The 26,938-nt window shown below is 45.5% G+C and overlaps 3 protein-coding genes across 3 annotated transcripts in view; 1 reads left to right on the top strand and 2 right to left on the bottom strand.

Moving 5' to 3' along the window:
- Positions 1-701: 701 nt before the first annotated feature.
- On the bottom strand, positions 702-10,499 carry LOC131405252 (uncharacterized). Its single transcript, XM_058540344.1, has 4 exons — positions 10,474-10,499; positions 6,328-10,369; positions 5,776-6,121; positions 702-1,076 (listed from the first exon to the last, which is right to left on the bottom strand). The coding sequence occupies exons 1-2, from the start codon at positions 10,497-10,499 to the stop codon at positions 9,271-9,273; spliced, it is 1,125 nt and encodes a 374-aa protein (XP_058396327.1). The 3' UTR covers positions 702-1,076; positions 5,776-6,121; positions 6,328-9,270.
- On the top strand, positions 10,455-26,143 carry RTRAF (RNA transcription, translation and transport factor). Its single transcript, XM_058540558.1, has 8 exons — positions 10,455-10,558; positions 11,453-11,577; positions 14,537-14,636; positions 19,602-19,688; positions 20,537-20,625; positions 22,536-22,604; positions 25,653-25,701; positions 25,817-26,143. Exons 1-8 carry the CDS (start codon positions 10,498-10,500, stop codon positions 25,969-25,971), a joined length of 735 nt encoding a protein of 244 aa, XP_058396541.1. The 5' UTR covers positions 10,455-10,497; the 3' UTR covers positions 25,972-26,143.
- NID2 (nidogen 2) overlaps positions 26,037-26,938 on the bottom strand; it is a 51,125-nt gene continuing 50,223 nt past the window's right edge. Inside the window, 1 exon segment of the mRNA XM_058540556.1 lies at positions 26,037-26,938. Coding sequence (XP_058396539.1) covers positions 26,928-26,938 — 11 coding nt within the window. The 3' untranslated portion in view covers positions 26,037-26,927.

Here is a 26,938-nt window from a genome sequence, read left to right as displayed (position 1 = left end):
GACACTGAGCTGCCCCCAGCCACCCACCCCTTGGCATTGCGTAAGCCCCCCAAATTTAGATGCAACCCCTAGAAACAGAGATCGTAATTGACTCATCATATCACAAATGCTGATTTATCTTCTGCCAAGTGTGGACAGGAGGTACAGGGCAGACGTTCTGTGGACTGTCTGAAGGACTGTGCCCACCTGTGGACTGTCATTTCACTCCCTCCAGCCGTGCTTGGGACGGACTTGACTTCCCAGGGTGCATCAGAGGGGCCCATTATCAGAGCAGATCGATAATTTTTTTGAAAACCAGATTCCAAATACTTCCTGACGGAGGAAAGAGTGTGAGAGTGTCAGCAGCTTTAGAGACACAAACTCACCGAGCTCTGAAGCCCACAGCTGCCAGAAAGTTGGGCTCATTGGGGAAATAACTCTAACCCTCGTTAACATTCTAAATTATTTATTCCTGCACAGTCATTAGTAGGCCAACGAGGTCAGGTCTCCAGTTCCGGCAACACCATTGGGAGGCGGTTGATTACAGCCAGAGAGGAGGGGACAAGCCGGCCTGTCCTCGGCATCTGCTGACGCCCGTGCCCAGCACTGAGTGACGGGGACCGGACACCAGCTCTCAAGAGCTGCCGTCCTCATCTGCGAAGCTGAAGTAGGAAAGGCCCAGTGGGCAGGAAGAATAGGAGAAACAACACGTTCAGAGGTGATGAGTGCAAAAAGCAAAAATTTTCCTCTTTATTAGGAGACCCCAATGTAGTAGCACAAGTACAACATTTTCCAGGGTGCTTTGTAAAAGAAAACGTGTACAGTGAAACTACTGTGCTTCCCTTGAGCCCAGGACAGGTCGGGGCCAGCACCTCACTGGACAACAGGAACGTCTGTCTGAACTAAGGGTCACAACGCGGAGCTGGGAATGTGTCCTGACTGAGGGCAGCCGCTTCTCCTCTCTTTCCAAGGCGTGCTCTCAGCCTGGGGATGTATTCATCCATGCGGCTCTCCAGCCCGTCTGGCAATGCCAGCGATGAACGGGAGGTGTGAGGTGGACGGTCCGCAGGGATGACTCTAGTCGCCTACAGGGACGACTGAAAAGAGGGTAAAGGGCAGTTGGCAGTGGCCAATCCCCTCGTGGACCTCAGAATATGCAGATGGTGTGCACAGCTCTGACGAACCCCGTGGCTGCTCACCTGACCGCTGTGCAGCCTCCCGACCAGCCCCTCCGCTCCTCCCCCTTTATCGGCAGCACTCTCTCCACACGGTAGCCGGGAGGATCTTAACATCCAAGTCACAGCTCCTCACCCCTGTTTAAAGCCGTCGATGGCTTTCTCTTGCACTTAGAAGAAAGCCAGACTTCTCTCCATGGCCTCCAAGCCCTGCTGACGTGTGTCACAGGCACAGCTGGGCACTAGTTACAGTGGGAAGGACAGATACAGCTCAGTAACAACTTCTGCAGCGGTAAAGAGAGTCCATCGTGAACCAAACTGAACCCAGATTTGTAGAGCTGAACGGGCGAATGAGGGAGGAGGGAGCAGGGTAGATGGGGCTTCCTGTGGTCAGGGAAGTGAAAAAGTGCAGAGGGCCATCAGTGTAGAGGCAATTAGGCCTGGCTTAGGCCTGCTGTGTGTGCCCCTGGCAGCTGTCAGTTAGGACTCTACCCTCCCTGAGAGACTGAGATCCTCAGGCCCATCCTCTGGTGTTGGCTGGACAAACGGTGAGTTTTTCTGGCAGCCTTGAGCGTCCCCAGGCTGGCACTGTGGGGGGCTGGGCTCATCCTGGGGAGGCACCTGAGCTGTCAGAGGTGAGGTTAGTGTCCTTCAAGTCTTTACAGGCCAAGGTTGAGGCCTGGCGGAGGAGAGGGCTCAGAGGGGGCTGGCCAGAGTTTGACCCAGGAGAGAATCTTGTCGCCTGCCCTTCCCCACAGTCACGCCCTCCTCACTGACACCCACCACCCCTTGCTCGCCGCCCTCCTAACACTCTGGTGTTCCCTCCCTTCCACAGCATCTCGCCCTTCCCACCAAAGGGCTGGCAAGAGATTCTCACATATTGAGGTATATGGGGTAACTATTCGGGTTCAAAACTGATTTGCCTTCAACTAAAAAGCCTGACTTATGGCCTATCGAACATACATTGTACGTCTGCTTAACCATTAAAGTGAAGAATGCACTCTCTTAAGATAAGAACGCACACTTCCCCTCCTACGCCCTATTGGTAACGCCCTATTGGTAACGCCCTATTGGTAACGCCCGGATTAGTCCCTTTCCTGATATCAGGTCTCCATGACCTGCTAATTTACAACTGAATACCTCTTTGAAATTTTGATGAAAATGTATCCTGGGTGTGTTTAATGTTCTTTGTTCTAGAAAGATATAAGACTGTACTGAAAACCATGCTTCTCCGGAACACTTTCTAAGGCTTTCCCGGGTTATAATCCTCACTCTGGCTCAAGTAAACTCACCTTGTCTCTCTCATCTATAGAATGGTTATTGGTTATTTTGTGCTCACCCTGGTTTCTCTGCCCTTTCCCTCATTTGGACATCCAGTAACAGCTCATATTTTATGACTCAGCCTGAATGTCACCTCCTCCGAGAGGCCTCCTCTGACTGCCCTATGTAAAGTAGGCCCCTTTCTGTTCATCTCTATCTTCTTTGCCTCGTTACTGTTGTTTTCTGTCTGCCTGTTGGGCTGTAAACCCCAGGAAGGTGAGGATCAGTTCTGTCTTTATCATCATTATATCCCAAGTGTCTAGCATCATACATAACAGACAAATATCTGCTGAATGAATGAACAAATTGTCGAGGTAAAATAACCAATAGCCATTCTATAGATAAGAGAAATAAGCTGAGTTTTACTGGAGCCAGGGTGAGGATTATAATCCGGGAAGGCCTTTTCCAGAAAGGAAGAAAGCGTTCTGGAGAAGCATGGTTTTCAGTACAGTCTTGCATCTTCTTAGAACAAAGAACATATGTTAAACACACCCAGGATACATTTTCAACGTTACAAAGAGGTATTTAGTTGCAAATTAGCAGGTCAACATGACCCTGATGGCAGGAATGGGACTAATATGGGCATTACCAATAGGAGTTACCAATAGGGTGTAGGAGGGGAAGTCTACATTCTTATCTTGCAAGGGCATTCTTTACTTGAATGGTTAAAGCAGATGTACAATGTATGTTTGATAGGCCATAAGTCAGGCTTCTTTACTTCAACCCAAATCAGTTGGAACCCAAATAGTTAGCCCATATACCCCAACATGTGAGAGTCTCTTGACAGAATGAATGTTCTCCACCCTTGCCCAGGTCTGACTTCCTCCAAAACTGATGCATTGTGAGCTGCCTGGGACTGTGCATGTCATTTGAGCACAGAATAGTTCTGTGAGACTTTGAAGCAGAAGGTAGAGAATCTTGTGTTCCTGCATCAAAATAGAATTTTACTTAAAAGTGTTACTGAACCAGGCTAGTTTTTTCCCATTGCCTGGAAAGCCAAACGCTGAGACGACGAGATTGCAGCAGAGAGAGGGTTTAATCATGTCGGGGGAAGAGGGAGAATCTCCCTCTGCCCTTTCCCTTAAGGTTCTTATGGCTGGCCAAATAATCAACAAGACAGGTTAGCAGGAGAAAATAATACCAAGTTTAATAACATGTATACATGGGAGAAAGCAGGGACACTGCGTTTCTCAACACAATAGCAGAAATTCTCGTCTTAAATATCATTTTCAGCCAATGACAAAGGAGGATTTTGGGGGTCGGGGGAGTCAGTTACAGGAGATTACCACTAAAGCACAGTAAACAAGAGTAAGGTTTATTATGTAGCTCAAGGCCTCACCTTCCACATTGACAAGTCACTAGAAATGAGCTCATCCCCCTCTCTTCTCCAAACAGAGAGGGAGATACCTTTACAAATGGAGATTTCCCTTATAAATGTAAATGATTGTCTGGCAACTCTTCACAGGGTCATCCAGAGAATGTGGCCAGAGAGACAGAACTTCTGATAAGAGGGGCTTGTTGGTGCCTTTCCTATTGTAACATTTACCCTACGTTATCTTTACAGCCATCATGATAGATCTATTCCAGGAAGGAGCTACCATGTCAAATTCTTTAGGCAGTTAGTGGGGGAGGTCAAATGTCCTCAGAGAAAACAACCAAGGTAAAGAGATAGATTTCAGGGTGGCCAAATCCCGATCTCCCACAATCACAACACAGCCAAGTGAGGAAACCGGAGAATGAGTCTCAAATCTGCCTCCCTGATAATGGGGACTTGGGGGTACTTATGGGGTAGCAGGGCAAGGTGGTCTGCAGTGTGGAGATAGATGATTGGAGGTGAGGAGAGGTGAGGTAATTGAGGATCCGCGCAGGCATAGTCAGACTTCATGCCTTTTCATCAGACACATGTTCACAAAATGGTGTTAGCATGATCTGAGTGTGGAGTTTTCAGCCTCTTGATGTCAAAAGGTCACTTACTGGGCACCTGCGCAGGCCTGGTTCATAGGTTGGTGATCTCAGCCGGCCTGAAGTGGACAAGGGGTTCTAATTCCTGAAAACAGCTCAAACACCCATTACCATGGTGACCCAGGATCCAGGGAGATGTCATTAACAATGGGCAGGGGAACAACTAAAAGCTATAATCAGTACTTGAAAATCAGTACTTTAGTTACTAGCTACCAAATCATCAATGGCTAACTGTTTACTGGTTTTAAAAGGTCCTCACTCTGAGAGCGAGTGTGGGATCAGGGCAAATCTGGAGGAGTTCACTGTCCCCCACCTTCTGCACAGCTTGCACTGAAGCCAGGTACCTGAGGGTTACTGTAGATATTCAATAAGATTACCTTTCAACCTTGTTATGAAAAGAAGTTAATCTTGTCAATTTGCTGTTTTCCTGTTTAACCTGAGGAGTGACTCAAGGGTCATGAGGATTTATGAGCTTGTTTTACAGAAGAAAGAGAATGCCTTCAAGGACCACCAGATAACCAGCCCCCAGCTGCCCGACACCCAGAAGTCAGATTGCCCAGGGGCTCATCAGCAGTGAAAGAAACACGGATTACTCTCTTGTTTCTCTGAAACCCCTCCTGCCACAACCCGTAGCTCTACAAAACCCTCCTTCTCTTGTTAAGGTGATTTTGAGAGAACTCCTGCTCCCACCTTCTCTTGGCCAACTCAAATAAACCTTTCTCTAGCTCCAAGCACGGATGTCTCAGTGTTTGGCTTACTGTGCATCAGGCACATGAACTTGAGATTCAGAGGTTCAGTAAACAGCAGGCTGAGATCCAGGGCTGTGGTTTGCAGGCAGGGCCCCTGGGCAGTCTGGCTCCAAAGTGAAGCCTGCAGCTGGAGCCCATCGGGCAGGACGATGCCCCTACAGGACGCTCAGAGGTCCTCTGAGCAACCTGACTTCCTGGACCCTGCCCGACTCCTGGCATCCTGGAGGATGACCCGTTCTCAGAAATGCGAACAAAGTGATGGCCCAGGCTTGTGGGCGCCTCAGACACACCTCAGATCTGCCTGGGGGTCCACTGTGTAACCAAACTCAGTGGGTCTGTCTCCTGGGGAATGTGGAGCAGAAAAGCACAACCAGGGCTGAAGTGGGTGAAGAAAAAGGTTTATTGCTTGCACAAGCAATGGAAAACACCAGGATAGCTCCCAAAGCAGTGCCCTCTGCCCTGGCTCAGTATAGGTGGACGTTTTATACTCCGGAGTGCAGAAGATGTGTTACAGCTGTGTAACAACTGGCCAATCAGGGTGCAATGCAGGCCATTACACGCCAAGCTCAATGCAGCATCCCGGTACCTACCAGGTCCAAGGTAACTCCTGGACACTCAGAGCTGGAGCAGCTTGCAGGGATCCATCTCAGTTTCACTGTAGGATGGTGACATCTGCAGAAACCAGGACATCAGCTTCTGAAAAGCAGCGCACTTAGTTTTCTCCTTGTCTGGAAAACATTTGACAGTGTTTAGTTATGGATCAGATTTTCATTAACCCTTTCCTTGCCTGGTTTCTGGTCACAACCGAGAGGGAAGGGGGAGTGTCCACAGGAGGTCCGGAAAGCAAACTAACCTTGAAGGTATGCTGGTTAACCTGTGAGGGTATGATGTCTGCCTTCTTCATTCCCCACTTTCAAGCATTCAGAGGTGGCTTTTCTACAATTTTTAGTGGAAACATCACCCAAATGTTGATCTCTGTCGCCCCACCCCACCCCTGCCTCTCTCCTCCCTCTCCTCTGGGCCTTTTGGGACACGAGGATGTATTCCTTGTTCTCTGCATCCCTCCAACCACTTTTCTAGTGAAAGTTGCTTTTCCGTGACTCTTCCTCCTTGCACTTGGTACGAACACCGGGTTTTCCTACAATGCAGTCCTCAGCCCTCTCTTCTTCCCAGGGCTTCCAGAGAGCTCATCCTGATGGCTCAACTACAGCTCTATGCTGACGACTCCTCAACTGACATCTTCAGTCTGGACCAGTGGCTCCAGCTCATCCCTGAATCTCAGGAGTGTCTGTGGCTGTAGGAGAGGGGACATAATCTGCCCTCCACCTTTCTGAGTTCTTGGCTGAGACCCTGTAACAGAGAGATTAACAAGAGAAAAAGTCTATTAACGCAATCAGTGCACATCACACAGAGAAAGCTGAACCAAAAGTAACTCAAAATGGAGGCTTAGAACCCAGCCCATAGAGCATCTTCCACAAAGAACAATACATTGCAGAGAAATGACAGGACAGAGCGGCTTTAGTCTTCCGAGGGCAGCAACCTGTAGGCAGGTAGATACATGGGAGGAAGGCAGGGGAGTAAGGATTGTGTGCAGACTCCTCTGTTGTCTCTGGGCTGATAAGAGTCTGTCTCCAGTGAAAGGAGACTTTACATCCTGACTTTAGGCAAAAAAGGGGGGGCTTTTCCTGCGTTGCCACTGCTTAATTGCCTTCAGCTCAAAATAATTTTTATGTCAAAGAGGCATATTTTGGAGTGACATATTCTGGTTTCCTTCATGGGCTACATCTACCATCACCTCAAACTCAGCAGGTCCCGAACTTGACCCTTTATCTTCCCAGGGGGTTCATGTCTACCCATGCACCTGTTTCTGTGCCTGCACCCACTCTTCCTCAGACCTCTGACGTGTGCCTTCCCCGAGGCCACCCTGAAGCCTTCCATCTCCTTTTCATCCATGCTGCCTTCCACCACCTCTGTGGATCATTTCTTTGAACTCTCTCTGGAATCCGTCCTCGTGTTAGGGCTGTTTCAGCGCTAAGTGACGAAACCCCAACCCTCCCTGGCTCAGCACCAACAACAACGTATAGGCTCATGACATATCTGAAGAGCTGGATCCAGCCCTGGAGAGACACTCCCAGGAACCGCCTTTCTCCATCTCGTGGTTCCATTGTCTCTGTGTCATTTTCACTGTCTGCTTCCCCCTGCAGGGTCAAGGAGGAAGGCGAATGCTTCATGCTCCTTGTGTGACTGAGAACGTTCCTACTCCTTCCTATTTAATTTCTACCATTAAAATTGAGCTCTGCTGCCTTTTCATGCCAAGTCATGAAATTCCAGAGCCTAACTTGAAAAAACAATAAAAGAAAAGCAAATCTTCATAATGAACAAAGAGTCTCAGAAAGAGATGAAGGAGATGTTCTCTCCCAGGAGCCTCTGAAGAAGAAAGACCTCTCTGCATTCACAACTTGTTAGAAAAGGTCTGATTTAACAGGGCGTTAACTTGATAACATTCATTAGTATATCAAACTTGTTTTCCTCTGCAACAGGGACTTTTGTAGATATTCCTAGGTGTTACCAATTTGTTCTGTTCACTGTCTTTTGGAAGAATAATTTGAACAGAGGGGCCTGGTAAAACTGCTAAGACTTTAAAACATGTTGCAAGTTGTGAAAACAACCTTCAAAGAGCAACCTATATCTCTAACTTGTCTTAGTTGAACACAAGTTGGCCTGGTACTAATGTTGAAATTGCCATCTCTGCATTTCTGAAACCATATAAATTTGTACAAATATTTTAGGCTTTGTGGGCCATATGGTCTCTGTGGCAACTATTCAAATCTGTCCTCAAACTTGCACCAAAGCAGCCAGTAAGCAAATGGGTGTGGCTGTGTTCCAATACCATTTTATTTATGGACACAGAAATGTGAATTTCATATGATTTCCACATGTCATGAAATACTGTTATGTGCCACATCATGACGTTTCTGTCAATGATGGACCACATATACAATGGTGGTCCCATAAGACTAGTACTGTATAGCCTAGGTGTGGAGCAGGCTGTACCATCTAGGTTTGTGTAAGCACACGCTGTGATGTTTGCACAACAATGAAATCACCTCATGACACGGTTCTCAGAACGTGTCCCCCGTCGTTCTTTTGGTTTCTCAACTATTTACAAATATATAAACCGTTCTTCTCTCTCGTTTGCACTGAGTGCTCTACTTACAACTGTCTTCCCCATTTACTCACGTGGCTAACTCCCGACCTCCTTCAAGGCTCCACGTTTCCCCTTCTCAGTGAGGCCCAACCTGACCATCCTGCGCCATTTCCCACTGCCCCCACCTCCACTCCTTAGTCACCTGACTGTCTTATCATTTTCCCATAGGATTGATACCTTCTAAATAACTTATTTATAACTAGACTGTCTTCCCCTGCCAGATGGCAAGCTCTCCGAGGGCTTGGTTTTTGTGTCTAAGTTCACAGATGCATCTAGAGCGCCTAGAAAACGGCCTGGCACGCAGAGAACACTTAACAACCAGGCTGAATTATTAAACAGATGGAGCAATGACCTAGCAAACTTCTGATCAACTATTCAACTGGAGTTCAGGTCATCTGATAATAAAAGTTGGTTTTCTGTTCTTGAAGTGCACAGAGATTCACCTCCTGTTGGACACTTCATTCAAGATAGGCCAAAAGACTCCTTCAAATGCAGAAATAAAAGACAAAAAGGTTTTCAAATAAAAAGAGGTTGAATGCTTATAACCTGCTATATACTTCTTTTCCAAAATTAGCTTTATCCCCTGCTCAAGTCTGGTGGGCCCCTATCCAACCTTCCCACCTGGGGTGGCCAGGGCTGGTGACCAAAGACAGTTTCAAGCCGATGACAACTTAGGGCCCTGAAACAGAGAGCCGATATGAGGAGCAAACAACTTAGTTTCTGGACTAAAGGGTCAATTCCAGAAAGCAAATTTTAAGACCTGCCTTTCCCCACTTTTGAAAGAAATGCATTATCTGCAATTGCATGTAAGCATTCCCTCATTACTTCGCTTCCTCGACTGGGTCATTTTTCTCCTTACGTTCTGGCTGGTACTCCATTACTTAGACAACCAGCAGACGCCCCGCTCTGCGACCACGGCTGCGGCCTTGCCCAGATTTTGTCCGATGCCAGCCGCTCCTGGAGCGGTCTCCTCGCTTCTCGTAAGCCTCTCACTGGAGACACCGAGGGTCTCGGAGCGCCTCCCCGAGGCCGTCCTGACCCGCACACCGGACTTCTCACGACTCTGCGCTTTCCGACTCGACTGGAAGTGTTCCTTCACGCGCGCTTTTGCTATTCTACGGAAACCTCCTGGAGACCCCTCACTCACGTGTGCAACCCCGGTAACGGAGTGACGCGCAGCCTCAGGTGCAGGGCGGCTGACCCCCGGACCCTCAGCAGCCCCGCAGCGCGGCGAGGGGGCTTCCCCGTCCCCCTCCTCCAGCCCCGGCCTTTCCGTGCTCTCGCCTCGGACGAGGCCCCGTCCCCGGCCACAGCCACCCTCGTCTGTGTGTCTGTCGTCCGTCCTCCGCGCCAGCCTCTCCCACTCCGCGGGACGGGCGGTCTGCCGCCCACCGCCGTCCCCGGGGTCAGGAAGGGCCTCAAACAGCAGGAGCTCGGATTCTTCCAGAAGGCCAAGGGAGCCACTGGAGACTGAGAGTTCAAACGTCAGGGACGGGCTCCCGAGCCCGAGCGGCGGGACCGCTGCTGTGCGCGTGCGCGTGTGTAAACGTGAGTGTCTGTGTGCACACGTGAGTGTGGGTGCGTGCGTGTGCGCGGGGTACGGACGGGGAGAACCCGCCCCGGGAGAGCCGGTCGCCGAGTCCGCGGAGACGCGGGGGGAGCAGGGACGCCGCCCGCGGGCGGAGGGGTGGGCGCTCCGGGACGCGGTGAGGCTGGGCCGTGTCCGCAGAGAGGGCTGCTGCTGACGAGGAGGCGACGGTGAGCGCGGGCGTGTGCCCGGACCCGCGGGTGGGACGGCCCCCCACGCCGGGCCCGCAGGCAGACACACACGGCCTCGCTTCCCGGGCGCCGTCTGTTCCTGTACGACCGGGAAGCTGACAATAAAGTTTGTTTGAGCGTCGACGTGCCCGACGTGGCCCCGCCTCCCCGACTCGGGCCGCGATTGGCGGTCCTCCGCGGCGGCCGCCGTTCCTGCGCTACGATTGGCGGAGGCCGCTGTCCCTCCGGAGCGACCTGCGCCGGCCCGCCCCCCGGCCGCGTCGCCGGCGCCTGCGCGCCCTCCGTCCCCGTCCCGGCGGACCCGGGCCCCGAGCGCAGCGGCACCATGTTCCGGCGCAAGCTGACGGCGCTGGACTACCACAACCCCGCGGGCTTCAACTGCAGGGGTGAGCCCGGCCCCCAGCCCGGTCCCCAACCGCGACGCCCGCACCGCCGCTCCCCACCCAGCCGCGCCGTTCCGGGCCCCGGGCCTGGGGGACGTGTGGGGCCGCCCGCGCCCCTCCCCGCGTCCTCCCCGCCGTCCCGGAGTGCCGGCCCCTGGAGCGGGGCCCGCACGAGGCCGCGCCCTCCGCCCCGTGGGACCGGGGCGGCCGGTGTGCGCGTCGGGAGGCCCGCGGGCGCGCCCCGCCGTCCCCGGAGTGCCGCCCGCGCGGACGGGCCCGCACGCTCAGACCGCGGGTCGGCACTCGTGGCGGAGCTGCCGTGTGCGGCGCGGCCTGCTCTGCCTCGCCGCCGGGCTGACCGAGGGGCCGGCGGCGGCGGAGCCTGGGTCCGGGCTGCAGCCCCGTCGTTCCGCCTGTGAGACGGGTGTGGCCCGCGGGAGCGGGGGCGGCCGGGACAGCGGGTCTGCCTCCGTCTGGCTTCCCGCGCTCGTTATTACTTCGCTGTAAGGGGCGCCCCCCGCCCCTCCGCGGCCGCAGCACTGTGACTGACGCCCGGATGGCAGAGCTGCCTGCCCGACCCTCTTGATCCCTGTTGAGTTCACTTCACCCTCGTGACGGCCTGCGGCCCGATGTGACCCCAGGCCCCAGGAGAAGACTCGGAGTCTCCCGAGTTCACGCCCCCCAGGGCTCTGGAGTCGGACCTGGAGTTCGGGCCGGCGTGTGAACAGAACATTCTCAATCTGTTCGACCACGGTCTGCGCTTTCCGCTCCTACTTCGAGCAGCTCGATTAACTTCTTGTTTTGGAGTTAAAAAAAATCCCACAAGACCATTTATTTGTGGAGAAGGAAGTGTTTTATCTAGTGCTTCTAGTGATTTCTGTGATATTTTTGTTGCAGATGAAACAGAATTTAGAAACTTTATTGTTTGGCTTGAAGACCAGAAAATCAGACACTACAAAATTGAAGACAGAGGTAGTTTAAGAAACATCCACAGCAGTGACTGGCCCAAGTTCTTTGAAAAGGTAATGAACTGGAACGTGGGGTAAAAGTACAGAGGGCTTCTCTGAAAGTTACATCAAGACAAGATTAACGTTACTTTGTTCTTTGAAAATAAATAAAAATAATAACGATCAGTGTTAGGAAAGCTGGATTTCAGGGATTTAACATTTTGTTAGCATGTTTGTTTTGTTTTTAAAGCAGATTATATTATGTCTTCCTACCAAGCTGTCAGAATTAGAAGAAATAGTTTTGTATGGAAACACTGTGAGGTTTCTTAAACAGTGACATATATTCTATAAATGGTAAAAATGGCCCAAATCAGAATTTTTACATTAGAATAAAAGTGTAGTAGTAATACGCTTACAGTATTATATTAAAATAGGACGTTATTGGCACCGTTGGGAATTAAGGTGATGTCTTGTTTATGCTTACATTTAACATAGACGGATGTCCCTTATTGTGTCCAATAGAAATGATCCTAAAAAGGCATGTATGTATATCTTATTTTTGTGGCCAGAACAATTTTCCCATTGACTTAGTTTAATTTTAGGAACACTTTTGCAGAAAAAGTTATTTTCAAATTAGAATAAAAATCACATTTTACAGTATCATTATTTACATTAGACATTTTCATTGGCTGTGTTACTTTGATAAGTAAGATATTTTCTTTTAAAAATATGAAAAGTGACTAAATTTCATTTGCTGGAGCAAAGTGGTTAGGTAGCTAACTTTCTCCTTAGAGTCAGAGATTTTATGAATTAGGGAATTGTGTAAGTCACACACTAGCTCTGTGAGCACAGGAAAGTGTATTAACCCTTCTGTGTCTCAGTGTTACCCTCAGTGAGTGGGGTGACAGTGGTGCCTGCCTCATGGGGTCACGTGTGCTGTTCCTGAGGGATGTGCTCCTGTGCACAGAGGCACCTGGCCCGTGCTATGTGCTTATTACTTCCACCGCATCTGCTGCCACTACTGCTACTACTGGAGTGTTTGCCTTTGCTATTAAAAAGTGTTGTTGAAATTTTTGATAGGCTTCTAAAGACTTTGAAATGTATTGTTAGGATTTTATATTTGTATCACATCTTATGGCCCATTCATGTCTACAAGACAACGTAAAGTTCCACACGTAGAAGCATGTGTGAAGAATGTAAAAAATCGTCTGATGAAAAACACTCAGAAGTGACAGTTGAGTAGGATGTGTGGAGATACTGGAACTTAGCGTCCAGACAGGTGCTCTCCTGCAAGGTGGACTCCTGGAAGGGTGATGCATCTCCTAAAGCGTATTTGGAACTTCCTCTGGAAGAACTTGTAGATCTTTTCTTTCTTCCTTTTTTTTTTTTTTTTTGTGAGGAAGATCAGTCCTGAGCTAACATCCATGTTAATCCCCCTCTTTTTGCTGAGGAAGACTGGCTCTGAGCTAACATCTATTGCCAATCCTCCTCCTTTAGTTCCCCAAAGCCCCAGTAGATAGTTGTATGTCATAGTTGCACATCCTTCTAGTCGCTGTATGTGGGATGCGGCGTCAGCATGGCCGGAGAAGCGGTGCGTCGGTGCGCACCTCAGATCCGAACCCGGGCCGCCAGTAGTGGAGTGCGCGCACTTAACCACTAAGCCACGGGGCCGGCCCCAGAACTTTGATCTTGAGACATTTTTGAATATCTTTAATATTGACAGTTTTTATACTTTGAAGGTGGATTTGCTTTTTGCATCATGACCAAATCTTGTGTATGAGGTGTTTTTTTTTAAAGCAAGGGGATAACAATTTTTGGTTAGAAAATTAGTTATGGCTAAAAAGTGCTGATTTATTACTTATTTCCAAAAAGGAGTTGCAGAAGTTTTGAGTAATAGTATTGTTGATGGAATTAGATTTTAAGCTCCTAAGAGACTCATGTGAAGGGCAGTACTCAATTTGGATATGCAGCTTCTGACATTTATTTAAAATGCCTGGGGGCCGACCCAGTGGCGCAAGCGGTTAAGTGTGTTTGCTCCACTGCAGTGGCCTGGGGTTCGCCGGTTCAGAACCCCAGGTGCGCATCGACGCACCGCTTGTTAAGCCATGCTGTGGCGGCGTCCTGTGTAAAGTAGAGGACGATGGGCACGGATGTTAGCCCAGGGCCAGTCTTCCTCAGCAAAAAGAGGAGGATTGGCATCAGATGTTAGCTCAGGGCTGGTCTTCCTCACACACACAAAAAATAAATAAAAAAATAAAATAAAATAAAATGCCTGGTTCCAGTCTACATATGTGTCGCATGCTTGCTGTGTTCAGTGGTATTTCCACAACACAAAAGCTAAGGTTCAGGTGATAATTGGTTCAGTTGTGTGTCCTCCTTCTTAAAGTCTTTTTTTTATTTAATTGCTCTCTGTGTGTTAAGACCTGGATCAGAGGGGCCGGCCCGGTGGCGCAAGCAGTTAAGTGCGTGCGCTCTGCTGTGGCGGCCCGGGGTTCGCCAGTTCGGATCCCGGGCGCGCACCGACGCACTGCTTGGCAAGCCATGCTGTGGTGGCGTCGCATATAAAGTGGAGGAAGATGGGCACAGATGTTAGCCCAGGGCCAGTCTTCCTCAGCAAAAAAAGAGGAGGATTGGCAGATGTTAGCACAGGGCTGATCTCCTCACAAAAAAAAAGACCTGGATCAGAAAGTTTGGGTTCTGGCCCCAGATCTAGGTTGTGTAACGTTGGCAGATGTTAACCTCTGGGCCGCAGTTTTCTCTAAGATGAGGAAGTTGTTCTAGGTCCATGGTGCCCTACCTTGGAATCTGCAAAAGTAAAAATTTTGAAAAGCATGCTGGAAATAGTTCATTTTTTTACTTAAGTGGTACTCTGAAATGTTCCCTTCCTTGGGGTTATACAATTACATCAAAAGTTTAGTGATGTAAATGTTAGAAGAAATCCTTAGAGTTCCAAACGGAGGTCTCATTCAACTCTACCATTTTTTTATTCTGTGACTTTATAGTAATAATGAAACTAGATTTTTTTTCCTCACAGTATCTCAGAGATGTTAACTGTCCTTTCAAGATTCAAGATCGACAGGAAGCAATTGACTGGCTTCTTGGTTTAGCTGTCAGACTTGAATATGGAGATAATGGTACGTTTTGTGGGGAATGTGTGTTTTCAAGAGAGGGAAAGGAATGGTGGGAAAGAACGGGTTTGTGTTTCTTTGTCTTAGGTTTTACCTTTGGTTCATTTTAAGTTTTGTACATCATCACCTCCCTTTTCAGCATCCATTTAAAAATTACTTTTTGTTTGTAACCGTTCTACTGGGTCCAGCTCCCACCCCCAACTCCCAAATTGTCTAGGAAAGAATTTTCTTTCTAAAATTAGAGTCTCCCTATTATCGTAAGATATTGGAAGTACTGTCTTTCACCGATGCTTAGGTTTTTCCTTTAGAACCTGGGAATGGTGTTTTCTGCAGAGGGCTAATTGAGCATCTTCCCACACAGTAACGTTACTTTGGTGAATTTGCCGTCTTTCAGTCTGCGCCTTAGCTTTTCAGGTTAAATTGTTCGTGTCCCTGAATTGATAGGATTTCAGAGTGTTGGATGCAGCAGGGAATTTTACAAGAGACTGAAACATACATCTAATGCTTATATGCACTGTAGGTCAAAATGTATTTATTACTTGTGTTTAATGTTTTTTACAGATACTTGTGTTGGAAGTGTTTGAATATTGGTATCTATAGTAAAAAAAATTTTTCTGCTAAACTCCAGTTTCCTCTCACTAGAGCATTTCGTTTTGAAAGGACTGCCAACGTCTAAATGCAAGATCCCACTATCTTATCTCACCTCCACCCCTGCGTTTATGCTGTTCTCTTTCATGGGACTGTCTGTTTCAAGCTTCTTAGTCGTTTGCTTTGGAAGCCTTTTTGGTATCTTGGGCTTCTGCCTGTCCCTCCCGTCCTATCCCCATCCATCTCTTCCCGTGTCTGTTTTATCTTCTCCATTCCCACTGCTCTCGCCCTAATTCAGGCTCTTGTCACTTTTGCTGAGATTGCTGTGGTGTCCTTCAGACTAGTCTCCCGTTAGCATCACCCTCTTCCTCATCCACATGGCCCCCTGAGGTAACTTTTTGAAACATAAATGTTTTAGAATGTTACACTTCCTTTCCACAGAACAGCTCCTGTTACAGGCTCAGAAATACCCTTGTTTTCCCAGTTTCTACAGAAGGAACTCCAGGCTCCTTAGCCTGGTATTCAAGGCCTTTGATAACTGGCGTCCAGAGTATTCACATACTTGACGTGCCAGCCATACTAGAGTCACGCTGTTTCCTGTTTGCATCCTTGTTTTTCTCCCCTCCTTTTCTTTGCTTACGCTTTCCCCTTGGCTGATAAGCTGTCTGAGTCTGTCTCTACACATCTAAATCCTACACATCCTTACAGATTCAGGTCAGGTGCCACCTAGCAGCAATATTTCCTTCTGAACTTTCATAGCATTTAACTCTGTACCTTTTAAGGCATTCACTGCTTTGCACTTGCTTGTGTCTTATTTACCCCACTGCATTGTAAGCTGATACTCGGCTTGTTCCTAATCCTCTTGGTTTCCTGTTGCTGCTGTAACAAATTATACAACTCAGTGACTTAAAACACAATAAATTATGTTATAGTTTTGGGGGTTAGAAGTCCACATCTGTCTTACTGGGCTAAAGTCAGTTTGTCAGGAGGGCTGGTTCCTTTTGGAGGCCCTAGGGGACGATCTGTTTGTCTTTTCCACCTTCTAGAAAGGCTGCCTGCATTCCTCGACTCTGGCCCCTTTATCTTCAAATCTGGCAGCATAGCGTCTTCGAGTCTCTCGGTGACTTTGCTTCCGTTGTCACATCTTCTCTGACTCTGATCCTCCTGCCTCCCTCTTATAAAGATGCTGTGATTACGTTGGGCTCACCTGGATAAGAGAAGCTAAGTCCCCATTTCAAGGTCCTGAGTTTAGTCGCATCTGCCAACACCCTTTTGCCATGTAAGGTAGCATATTCCTAGGTTCCCGGTATTGGGATATGGACATCTTTGGGTGGGGGGCCAGTCATGATTCTCTCTGCTGCAGTACTGACGTAGTATCTTGCATACGGTAGATGTGCTTATCAACTGTCATAAATGTGTGGTGAATGCCGTATAAGAATATTCACGTATAGTGATACGGAGCATCAGCCAGCTGTTTTTTGCTGGTTCCTCAGACTTAAATTTCAGAAGCCTTATGGCAGAAATCTTAAGCAAAACCTGAAGAATTTTTCTTTGCTTTCAATTTTGGTTTAAAAAGAAAATACTTGTGATTTTCTTCGTTTAGAAAATAAATGCCTTTAGAAAATAGCACTTGATAGCATTAGTTTATTTTTAGGGCCTTTAGCAAAGTCTTGATTTGTTCTGAGGTGGTAGGAACTCTGATAGTTGATTTGCAACAAAGTGTTCTCCAGCTTTTCAAAAGGGCTTTTCAGCTCTTCCCAGATAAACTTGTAGTCACACCTCCATTTATTTGTCTTACCCTTGTTTACTACATTTGTCCCATTTTTATAAGACTTCCACTTAGGCTCCCTGGGTACCAGGAACGGGGGGTGTCATGTGACTGCGAGTGTCTCCAGATGTCTGTGATCTTCAGTACAGTTGTTGCTCAGGGTAGCAGGGTCTTTCTTAATGAATCAAAAAGACTGAGTTTGGGGCCGGCCCCGTGGCGTGGCGCTTAAGTGTGCGCGTTCCGCTGCTGGAAGCCCGGGTTCAGATCCCAGGCGCACACCAACGCACCGCTTCTCCGGCCATGCTGAGGCCGCGTCCCACATACAGCAACTAGAAGGATGTGCACCTATGACATACAACTATCTACTGGGGCTTTGGGGGAAAAAAAGGAGGAGGATTGGCAATAGATGTTAGCTCAGGGCCGGTCTTCCTCAGCAAAAATAAGGAGGAGGGTTAGCATGGATGTTAGCTCAGGGCTGATCTTCCTCACCAAAAAAAAAAAAAAAAAGACTGAGTTTGTATCTGAAATGTAGTAAATTTTTCGATATTGAAAAATTATAGTTGAATTTTATTTGGAACTTTAGTTGTATTATAGCTGAAAAGTAAATTGTATCAAAAGTGTATTAAAAGTCTAAACTAGAAAACAAGTTTTTGTGTAATCTTAAAATTCAGAATTGCAAGAACAGACTTTTTTGGAAAAGGGTTAAAGTAATACTGTCCCTTATCAGTAGGAGGCGCTGTTGTTCTTTTGTGGTTTTATATTAATATTGCGTTCTTTTAAGTTATTTATAACTTTTATTCTTATTTGATGAAACCATTGTGAATTTTTATTATTTGTGCCTTAACATTTTTTAAAGCCTTTTGCTAGCTTGTCAATTAAGGTGATTAAAATCTGACTTAAATTTTTTCTTTTAACTTTTTTGACATAATTTCAGTTTCACAGAAGAGTTGTAAGAATAGTACGAAGAATTTCACATACCTAGATTCTGCAGATGTTGACATTTACTTCATTTGCCTTATCCTTCTCTTTCTATACATACATATACTATATGTAGTTTTTCCTAAACCGTTTGATAGTAAGTTGTGGATGATTCTCTTTGACCCTTAAGTACTTCAGTGCACATTTGCTAAAAAACGACATTGTCTCACGTTAACTACGGCACAGTTACCAAAATCAGGACGTTAGCTGTGGTTCAGTCCTGTTATTTTAGATGGTGTTCACATTTCACCAGTTGCCTCACTAATTTTCTTTATAGCAAAACGAACAAACAGAACACAGCCATCCTGGCCCATGCGCTGCGTTCAGTTGTTGTGTCTCTTCAGGCTCCTGTAATCGGGACAGATAGTCTTTGTTTCGCTTCGTGACACTGACGTTCATTTTGTAGACCGTCCCTCAGTTTGGGTGTGTGTGACATTTCCTCGTGATCACATTCAGGGTTTGTGCTTTGGTTAAGACGGCGCAGAAGTGGTGTTGTGTTCCTGTGAGTGCATTGTGTCGGGAGGTGTGTGTAGCTGCTGTGCCCCATCATGGTCGTGCTCCCCCTCACTCGCTTAAGCCTTCTCCACGGTGTAGTCACCATCTCCCCTTCATAGTCAGTGCAGTCTTGTGGGGAGATACCTGAGATGATGTCATATGTTTTTACCCCTCAGACTTGACCTCTAACTTTGGCATCCGTTTGATGATTGTCACCTGAGTCAGTTATTATGTTGATGATGATTGCCAAAAGGTGGTTTTCCAATTCCATCCTTTCTTCTGCATTGACTTGTTAGCTTTCTGTGTGAGGGGGAGCTTTCCCCTCTTTGCAGTTTGTTTGTGAGTTTAAATCAGTCTGGGAACATGGTCTTACTTCACTCAGTGGGTCGTAGTCCTTGTGCTGTGTATCGTGGTGTTTACACTATGGCAGATTGGACCAGTGGAGCTCCTTTAAGCTAACTCCTGTAACTTAAATTTTAATGCTTTTATTTTCCCTTTTGTTTCATTAGCAAATCATATAAGCACTATAGCCAAAGATGGCATTTTGGGTATTAAGTTTAGTGAATTATTAAATATTTTTATTTGTAAAGTCTTTTTAAGTGTTATTAAGTATCTTTCAGGTGAAAGTAATAAAATCTTTTGAATTCTGAATTTCAATTCTCCATAAAATAAGTTTGGGTTTGTATATGATGGTGTATTTGAAGTGCTGATTTTTTTAGAAAGCAAGGTTTTTAGAGTCCATCTACAGCATTCAAAAGAAGATTTGGGGAGAATCTTTTTAGTGAGTTGGTATTTAATCTCAACCTCTATTTACCCTCCTCCCATCTACCCTAACCAAGTTTCAGAGGAAGCTGTAAAAGCAGACTTTCTCTCCTAAAATTTAGATAGTCTTTGAAATGTTTTACTTTTAGAAATGTAAATGAAAAGATATTTGTGTCGGGTATTCCGGTAGTCATTTTAGCTTAATTAAAAACTACAATCACATTGTCTTTTGTTAAGTTTTTTATAGCGGAATGTAATTTTCGTTGGATGAGTTGTCTTATGCTTATAATCAGTTTGGCTCAGTTAAATTCAGTAAATAAGCAATGTTGTTTTACTTTAAATTGCAGTTGTACAAATTGTATTTTTTGCCAATTTTACAGCTGAAAAGTACAAGGACTTAGTACCTGATAATACAAAAAATGCTGACAATGCAGCTAAAAATGCAGAGCCGTTGATCAATTTGGATGGTAAGTATATAAATGCATAAAAACTATCATCAACATTTTTGGTGTTTTACTTCCTATAATGAAGTCTGGGTTTTGGTAAATTAATAGTGCTTCATGTAGATAGCGTTTGCGTTGATGTTTTTATTGTCAGTTACGATATGCTTTCTCCCTCTTGTAGGTGAATATCTAAGTGTTAAAGTGCTATTCTTTGATCTGCTCATAGTAACTTGGGGGTTTTGATTTGTATTTAATCATGGTGGTGGTGGTTTGCCATCCTGGTGTGTAAAATATTTTTTAATCTAATGACACTATGAGACAAGTGGTAAAATTTTTCATTAGGTCTGAGATGTCTTTAAAAAGTAATTCTCCTTTTAAAAGCACGATTCTGATTACTTATATGGTAATATGTTAAATATCCTTTCACTGCCTGTGTCACTGTGACCTGTGATTGACGAGTCCCCTTATGAATTCATAAGCTGCCTGGACACTCGGGAGCTGCTGCCAGGAGAACAAGCTCTGGGGAGACTGTCCGCTGAAGGACTGTGTGTTAAAGTTAGTAGCTTTGGGAATAAATGTTAATTAAAAGTGCTGCATAAATGGGCCTTGCAGAGAAAGTCATAGGACAAACCTAATGTGAGTTAATTTAGTTATTTATTGGGTTGTCTAGTTTGGCTGATTAGTGGGAAAATCACTGATCTAATTAATTCACCTGGCTGCTGGTGCCCCTACACCACTCCTGTCAGCAGCAGTTTTAAAAAGTAAGAGATTTGTTGTTACTGGAAAACTAAAAATGTTTTTTGTAAGTTTATATGTACGTCTGTAATTATATGCTTGCAGAGCTGTAAATTTCCAAATTTAATCTTTTGTAGTAAATAATCCTGATTTTAAGGCTGGCGTCATGGCTTTGGCTAACCTCCTTCAGATTCAGCGTCATGACGATTACCTGGTGATGCTCAAGGTCAGCTTCATGTTCTTAGTTCTTGACAGAAACTCTCTCTCTATGTATATATAAGAGAAAAACTCTTCACTTTTAAAAACTACGTTTAATATTTAAATTTATGGTTGAATGACTGCAATGTGGAGGAATGTGGGACGTAAAGGAGATTGCGTGGTTTCATCTGTTTGAGATTGTCTGATAACAACTGCTGTCACAGTGTCTGCTGTGTGCTGAGTCCTTTGCAGAGAGGAGCTCATTCAGTCCTCCCGCAATCCTAGAGGGAGAGGCTAATCTTTTTAGAATATGTACGTAGATGAAGAAACTGAGACTTCGTAGGTAAATAATGTCCAAGATGACACAGAAAGTGGTAGAGCCAGGGTTTTAATCTGGGCACTCTGACCTTGTGTTCCATCCTTCCTGTGTCACCCACCTCTGTTTAGTAAGTCTTTGTAACGTGCTCTATATTCATTATGGGAGTGGAAAATGCCGAGTTAGTAATGGTGAATTTGGTCAAGAATATACGCTCCAAAAGCTCTTTGAGGAATGAACATTTCTGTCCTCCAAGTCCCCATCCTAGATGGGCCCCTCGGCTCCTACCTCCACTTCAGGAGCCCAGTGGTCTGAGAGGAAGAACATACTTGCACTGAGGAGATGGACGCTGAGAGACTGATAGTGCAGGGGCTGGGGGCCAGCACAGTGTCCCTGCCGGGGTGCTGCTTGAGATGCCAGACTGGGAAGTTACTGATTTTATGAGAAATTAAAGAGCTTTCGCCTACACCTTGTGCATGTAAATTACTTTGCAGTAAATTGAATAAATAAATTTCACTCTTCTCGTAAGAGATTAAGCCATAGTTTATTCTACTTTTTAGAATTATATGTATGCTATTCCTAGATTATTACAGTTCTCTAGGCTGAGTCTGAATGTTAACTCGGATTTTCTTAACTCAGATTGGATGCCAAGAGACAAAAAGTTGTTTTTATTGAAATTTACCTCTTTCAAAGGCTTGTTCCTTACTCAAGCAATTACATAAATTGCTTTGGAACAGTTCTGCAGTGGTCATGTCAGCTTTAATCATAGACTGAGTGAGAGGAGAAATAAGACAGTGCTAGCATATTTGGGGTGCTTTCATTAGACTTTAAAAACTCACTGAGAAAAAGAATAAATTAGCTATAATCAAAAGCTTTATAAAATTCTATCCTAGCTCTTTGTTTGTCCTTTGAATTATTTTAAGAAGCCTTCAAACAATACATGACATCGTGGAAAACGTCTTCACAGGTTTACCAGGTGTGAGAATCAGTATATTAACTGCTTGGCAACAGGACTGTTTAATACATTTGTAATCACTGTAAAAGAATGGTCCAATTATTCTTTTCAAGTGTAGCATGCACTTGTGTCTGCCGTAGTAAGATGCTATGTGATGAAGAAAACAGTGTTCTATGAAAGATCTGAAAACATTTTACTATAAGCGAAAAAAAGCAAGGACGGTGTATGATATGCTACCTTTGTGTCAAAGATTGCACGTGTGTGCACTTGTACGCCCGAGCATGTTTGTAGTAGAGTCCTTATAGGGATACACAGGATCTGTGATCACGGTGGTCTTCTGGAGGGGTGGCTCAGGCTTGGGTAGGAAGGAGACCTACTTTTTACCATGTATCCTTTATTTTTACAATTTTTTACCATGCACACGAATTACCTATTCAAAGAATGTTTTTATTTCTTGTGAGCATCATTCCACATTATTAAATATTAAAAGTGAAAACTTTCATTACAATAGCAGTTTTGTTTTTCATTTTTTAATTTATTGGGGAGTTTGTTAATGAACTAAGTCATTCTAACTTCATCAGACTGGGCATCCTTATTCTCTAGAATCAGAGAAGAAAAGGTGATAGCAGCCAGTAAAAAGTAAAAACAATATTTTTGTGTTTCTTAGGCAATTCGCATTTTGGTCCAGGAGCGCCTGACACAGGATGCGGTTGCTAAAGCAAATCAAACAAAAGAGGTATGTATTAGAAATTCTAAATGAATTATTAATGAAAGTTTCTTCTGGTATTGCCATGTATCTGCTTAAGATATCCATTTTATGTTAGAACTGCCCAGAGAAAGGATAGCTTAGTTCAGTGGGATTGAACTTGGTTCTTAAGCAAATCATAGCCAGTCATTTTTGAGTGAGAAATGAACTTCATGTTTATCTCACTTCGTACCTTGGAGAAGCTAGCATTAGCGCATCTACAGTCTAGCAGTACAAACCACTGCAGGTACCAGCTGAAGTTTACTTAAAAGAATTTACCCTTGTGAAGTTTAGTGGGTTATTTTGACTAATTGCTGGAAAACAGGACAAACCTTCTTTTTGTTACTGATTTTCTTTTTTGACCTAAATTCAGTCCTCGCCCCTTTGTTTCTTCAGAGAAATCTCTTCTCATTTTGTTCTATTTCCTAGCGTAAAACATGAGAGAGTAACTTGCCTGAGGTCACCTAATTGATAAGTGGTTGAGCTCCAGCAGTCTGATTCAAGAGCCTGTGCCCTTAGGGGGATGGGGACAGTGTCCATGTGGAGGTCTGTGTGAGCCAGTTGATCACCCTGTGGCCTTACAGTGAATGGGGACGAGGTCCTTGTGGAGGTCTACATGAGCCAGTTGATCACCTGTGCCCTTAGGGTGGATGGAGACAGGGTCCATGTGTGGAGGTCTGCATGAGCCAGTTGATCACCTGTGCCCTTAGGGTGGATGGACACAGGGTCCATGTGTGGAGGTCTACATGAGCCAGTTGATCACCTGTGCCCTTAGGGTGGATGAGGACAAGGTCCACGTGTGGAGGTCTACATGAGCCGGTTGATCACCTGTGCCCTTAGGGTGGATGGAGACAGGGTCCATGTGTGGAGGTCTGCATGAGCCGGTTGATTGGCCAGGTGATGGAGTTAGAAGCTGTATTAGTGTGAGGGTACAGGTGACTGAAACTGCCAGCTTCAGGCCTGCTTTGTAGGCTGAGAAAACGATACACCATAACTATCTTTCCTTTCATAATTCTGGGATATTTTCTGATGAACTGTTCCAGAAATCCAGATGTCTCTCAAGCCTCATTGACTCTGGGACAGTGCAGAGAATGTCCTCAGGGGTTCGCAGCTGCAGGTGTCTGATAGAGCACCCCCCCGCCATGCCCCTGCCTTGTGGATGTCCCCACGAATGCCTTGGGCACAGCCACCATTCTGGGCTCCGGTCCACCTTTCCCCCTCTCCCCACCTCCCCAGAGTCTTTTGTCCTCTGACCCTATCTTTAGCGGGGCCCAGCTGTGTTAAAAGGTTATTACTGCCAGGGCAGTGTAGTCCCTGAAAGACACTCAGTTTCTTTTAGAGGTTCTTATTGGCTTATTAATTATGTATGAATCAGGCTACTGGAAATTGGATTAAAGATCAGTTTATTTCACTCACACTATAGAACAGACAGTCAGTTGTTCTGGCATAATAAAATCATTCATTCACTCAGCAAAACTGTGCCTTGGTTTGGAAGGCAGTGCAAATAAGGGCATAGCCAAGTCTCTCTGCTCTTGTTTGCAAAGTACAGTGGAGTTTATTTTCAGTGCTCCACATAATACTTCATTTTAGTGTCATCTCAAACGATACCATGCTAGAATAATGCAGTGGAGGAGTTTTTAGCTTTGAGAGTTGTTGTTTGTAACCGTTCCTGTCTTGCCTTTGGGGCATGCGGTCATCTTCAGGGCAGCCGTTCCTCGGTGGTCTGTTGGCAGACAAAGGGGAACCAGACTGACAGAAAGCCACTCAGCTCACTGAGTTTTCATCCCCGCGTCTCTGCGTCCCATGTTTATTATTGGTGTTGTAAAGCAGGTGGCGTTGAGCTGGATTTGCGTTAATAGATTGGGCAAGAATAAAGTAGCAACAGCTTAGCATTTGTGACATTGGAAGTATAGATAGTGACTGTGTTTTACTGATAATGATTTTACAGTATAACGAGCAGAAAGTCTACACTGCCTGTCCTCGTTTTATTTGATCGTTTGGCATCGTCATAGCCGCCATCTTTGGTAAATCTGTGTGTAGCTGCTGACTAGTCCGTTAAGTGGTTTCGATTCTGTTCATTTTCCCAGACTGTTTCAAAGTAACTTCCAAATGAACTATTGAAAGTTAAATTATATATAGATAATCTGGTAAACTTGCATATTTTAGTAGACGTGTGCAGTTTTTAAAGACAGTGTGCTCAGAAATACACTTGCTTGAGGAAAGTGATGTTAAAAGCAGTCCTGTTCCATGTGCCTGCTCACTGCTGCCTCCTGTTGCTGAAGGGGCATAGCAGCCCCGCCCCGCTCCTTCTGTATCCACTGTCCCTCACACTCCCGCCGGGCCTCACAGGACAGCTGGGCATGGAACTTGCTCCCACTGCACGAAAAGGCCGTGCTTTCTTGGCTGGTCGTGGTGGGAGAAAACTCACTCATCAAAAGGCAGATTTAAAGAGAAAAATTCTCAGTCCCTTTGCCACTGCAGCGAAAAGGGTCAAAATAACAACAGCTAGGGGGGCCGGCCTGGTGGTGCAGCGGTTAAGTGTGTGCGCTCTGCTGCAATGGCCTGGGGTTCTCAGGTTCGGATCCTGGGTGCGCACGGACGCACCCGCCTGTCAAGCCATGCTGTGGCGGCGTCCCATATAAAGATGGGCAGGATGTTAGCCCAGGGTCAGTCTTCCTCAGCAAAAAGAGGAGGATTGGCATCGGATGTTAGCTCAAGGCTAGTCCTCTTCACAAAAAAAGAAAAATAACAGCTAGCTGCTTTTCAGTTTCAGGTGAGAAAAGAATGTAATTTTTTTTTGTTTTTTTGTGAGGAGGACCAGCCCTGAGCTAACATCCGATGCCAATCTCCCCTTTTTCCTTGAGGAAGATTGGCCCTGAGCTAACATCCGTGACCATCTTCCTCCACTTTATATGGGACGCCGCCACAGCACGGCTCAACAAGCGGTGCGTCGGTGCACGCGCACCCAACCGCTTGCGCCACCGGCCGGCCCCAGAATGTAATTCTTAACTGTAGAACATTTTGTCCTTTTTTTTCAAGGGCTTGCCTGTGGCTTTAGACAAGCATATTCTTGGTTTTGACACAGGAGGTAAGTGATTGTTTTAATTCAAGCTATTTTTAGAGATTTGGTGACTATTGGGGGAAATGAGTAATGGTCTTAAATACAAAAATTATTGATTAATGCAGTGTTTCTTATAAAACAGATGCAGTTCTTAATGAAGCTGCTCAGATTCTGCGATTGCTGCATATAGAAGAGCTCAGAGAGCTGCAGACAAAGATTAATGAAGCCATAGTAGCTGTGCAGGCGATTATTGCCGATCCAAAGACAGACCACAGACTGGGGAAAGTGGGAAGATGAATGTTTTTAGGATTTCAGCTTCTCACCTACTTAGTACACTTGGGAACCATGTACACTCTGGCATGTGTTTGGAAATCAAATGTCGTTTTCAAGGGAAGAATCCCAGAAAATTGACTGTGTTCTAGAGATTTACCATCATTGCTTTTTCTTTAATAAAGTTTGGGAAACTAGATTTTCTTTTTGACTCTGTTATGTTCATGTATCTGTATAATTAATTTGCTTCCTCCTTTGTGGTTAAGGTTCTTGCCAACCCCAACTTTGTTATAGAGACAATACTGATCCTCAGGTTGTAGGAAAACTTAGAATATTTTATTGGAGTAATCTAGAAAATGAGAACTGTTACATCTTTGGTATTTATAAATGTAGTAATTTCTGTGGGTAATTCTATGAAGGGACTTAAACAGGATCAGAAAATACAAACTGAAACATTCTAGCACCTTTTAATATAAATAGAAATGCACTGATGCAGAGGTAAAAAGAGAACTTTTGTCGGGAACTGTAAATAGACTTGTTCTTTCCCATCAGTTCTGCGTAGCCTTCTCTATGTCAAGGTTTATGCTCTTTAGGGTTGTATTTTTATAGTGATCACATGTGCTTTAATTTCTTGACCAGAGGAAATCCATAGCAAACATCAGATGTATTGTCTTAACATTCTCTTAATTGGTTCTTAATTGAATGAATTTGACCTTTTAAATATGATATGTTTATAAAAAGTTGCTTTAATAAGCAACAAAATTCTATTACTTTTTTTAAAGTTGCAATAACTTTGTTTTTAAAAATACAGTAGTATAGATTGAGGTATAAACTCTTCACAAAATACACTTAGTCTTTTTGCACTGAAAATGTCCATCTTACGTGTCCAGGAACTTCTAATGGCCAATTCCTTTTCCATTTTTTTGCAGTGAATGTTCCTTAGGGTCCAGATTCTGATTGTCAAGTCCTTTATGAGGCTGTATTTACTTTCTTC

This window comes from Diceros bicornis, chromosome 5 (assembly GCF_020826845.1).
Source record: "Diceros bicornis minor isolate mBicDic1 chromosome 5, mDicBic1.mat.cur, whole genome shotgun sequence".
NCBI classification, from domain to species: domain Eukaryota; kingdom Metazoa; phylum Chordata; class Mammalia; order Perissodactyla; family Rhinocerotidae; genus Diceros; species Diceros bicornis.
Note: the sequence above shows the minus strand (reverse complement) of the source record. Positions and strands in the feature narration are given on the sequence as shown.

Bases quoted from the DNA above. Each gene is read 5' to 3' on its own strand.
- RTRAF (XM_058540558.1), top strand. From the start codon at position 10,498: ATGTTCCGGCGCAAGCTGACGGCGCTGGACTACCACAACCCCGCGGGC. The intron at 11,578-14,536 runs GTAATGAACTGG...TTTTCCTCACAG, and splicing joins GGCCCAAGTTCTTTGAAAAG to TATCTCAGAGATGTTAACTG. The intron at 25,702-25,816 runs GTAAGTGATTGT...CTTATAAAACAG, and splicing joins TCTTGGTTTTGACACAGGAG to ATGCAGTTCTTAATGAAGCT.
- LOC131405252 (XM_058540344.1), bottom strand. From the start codon at position 10,499: ATGGTGCCGCTGCGCTCGGGGCCCGG. The intron at 10,370-10,473 runs GTCCGCCGGGAC...CGCCAATCGTAG, and splicing joins CCGCTGCGCTCGGGGCCCGG to CGCAGGAACGGCGGCCGCCG.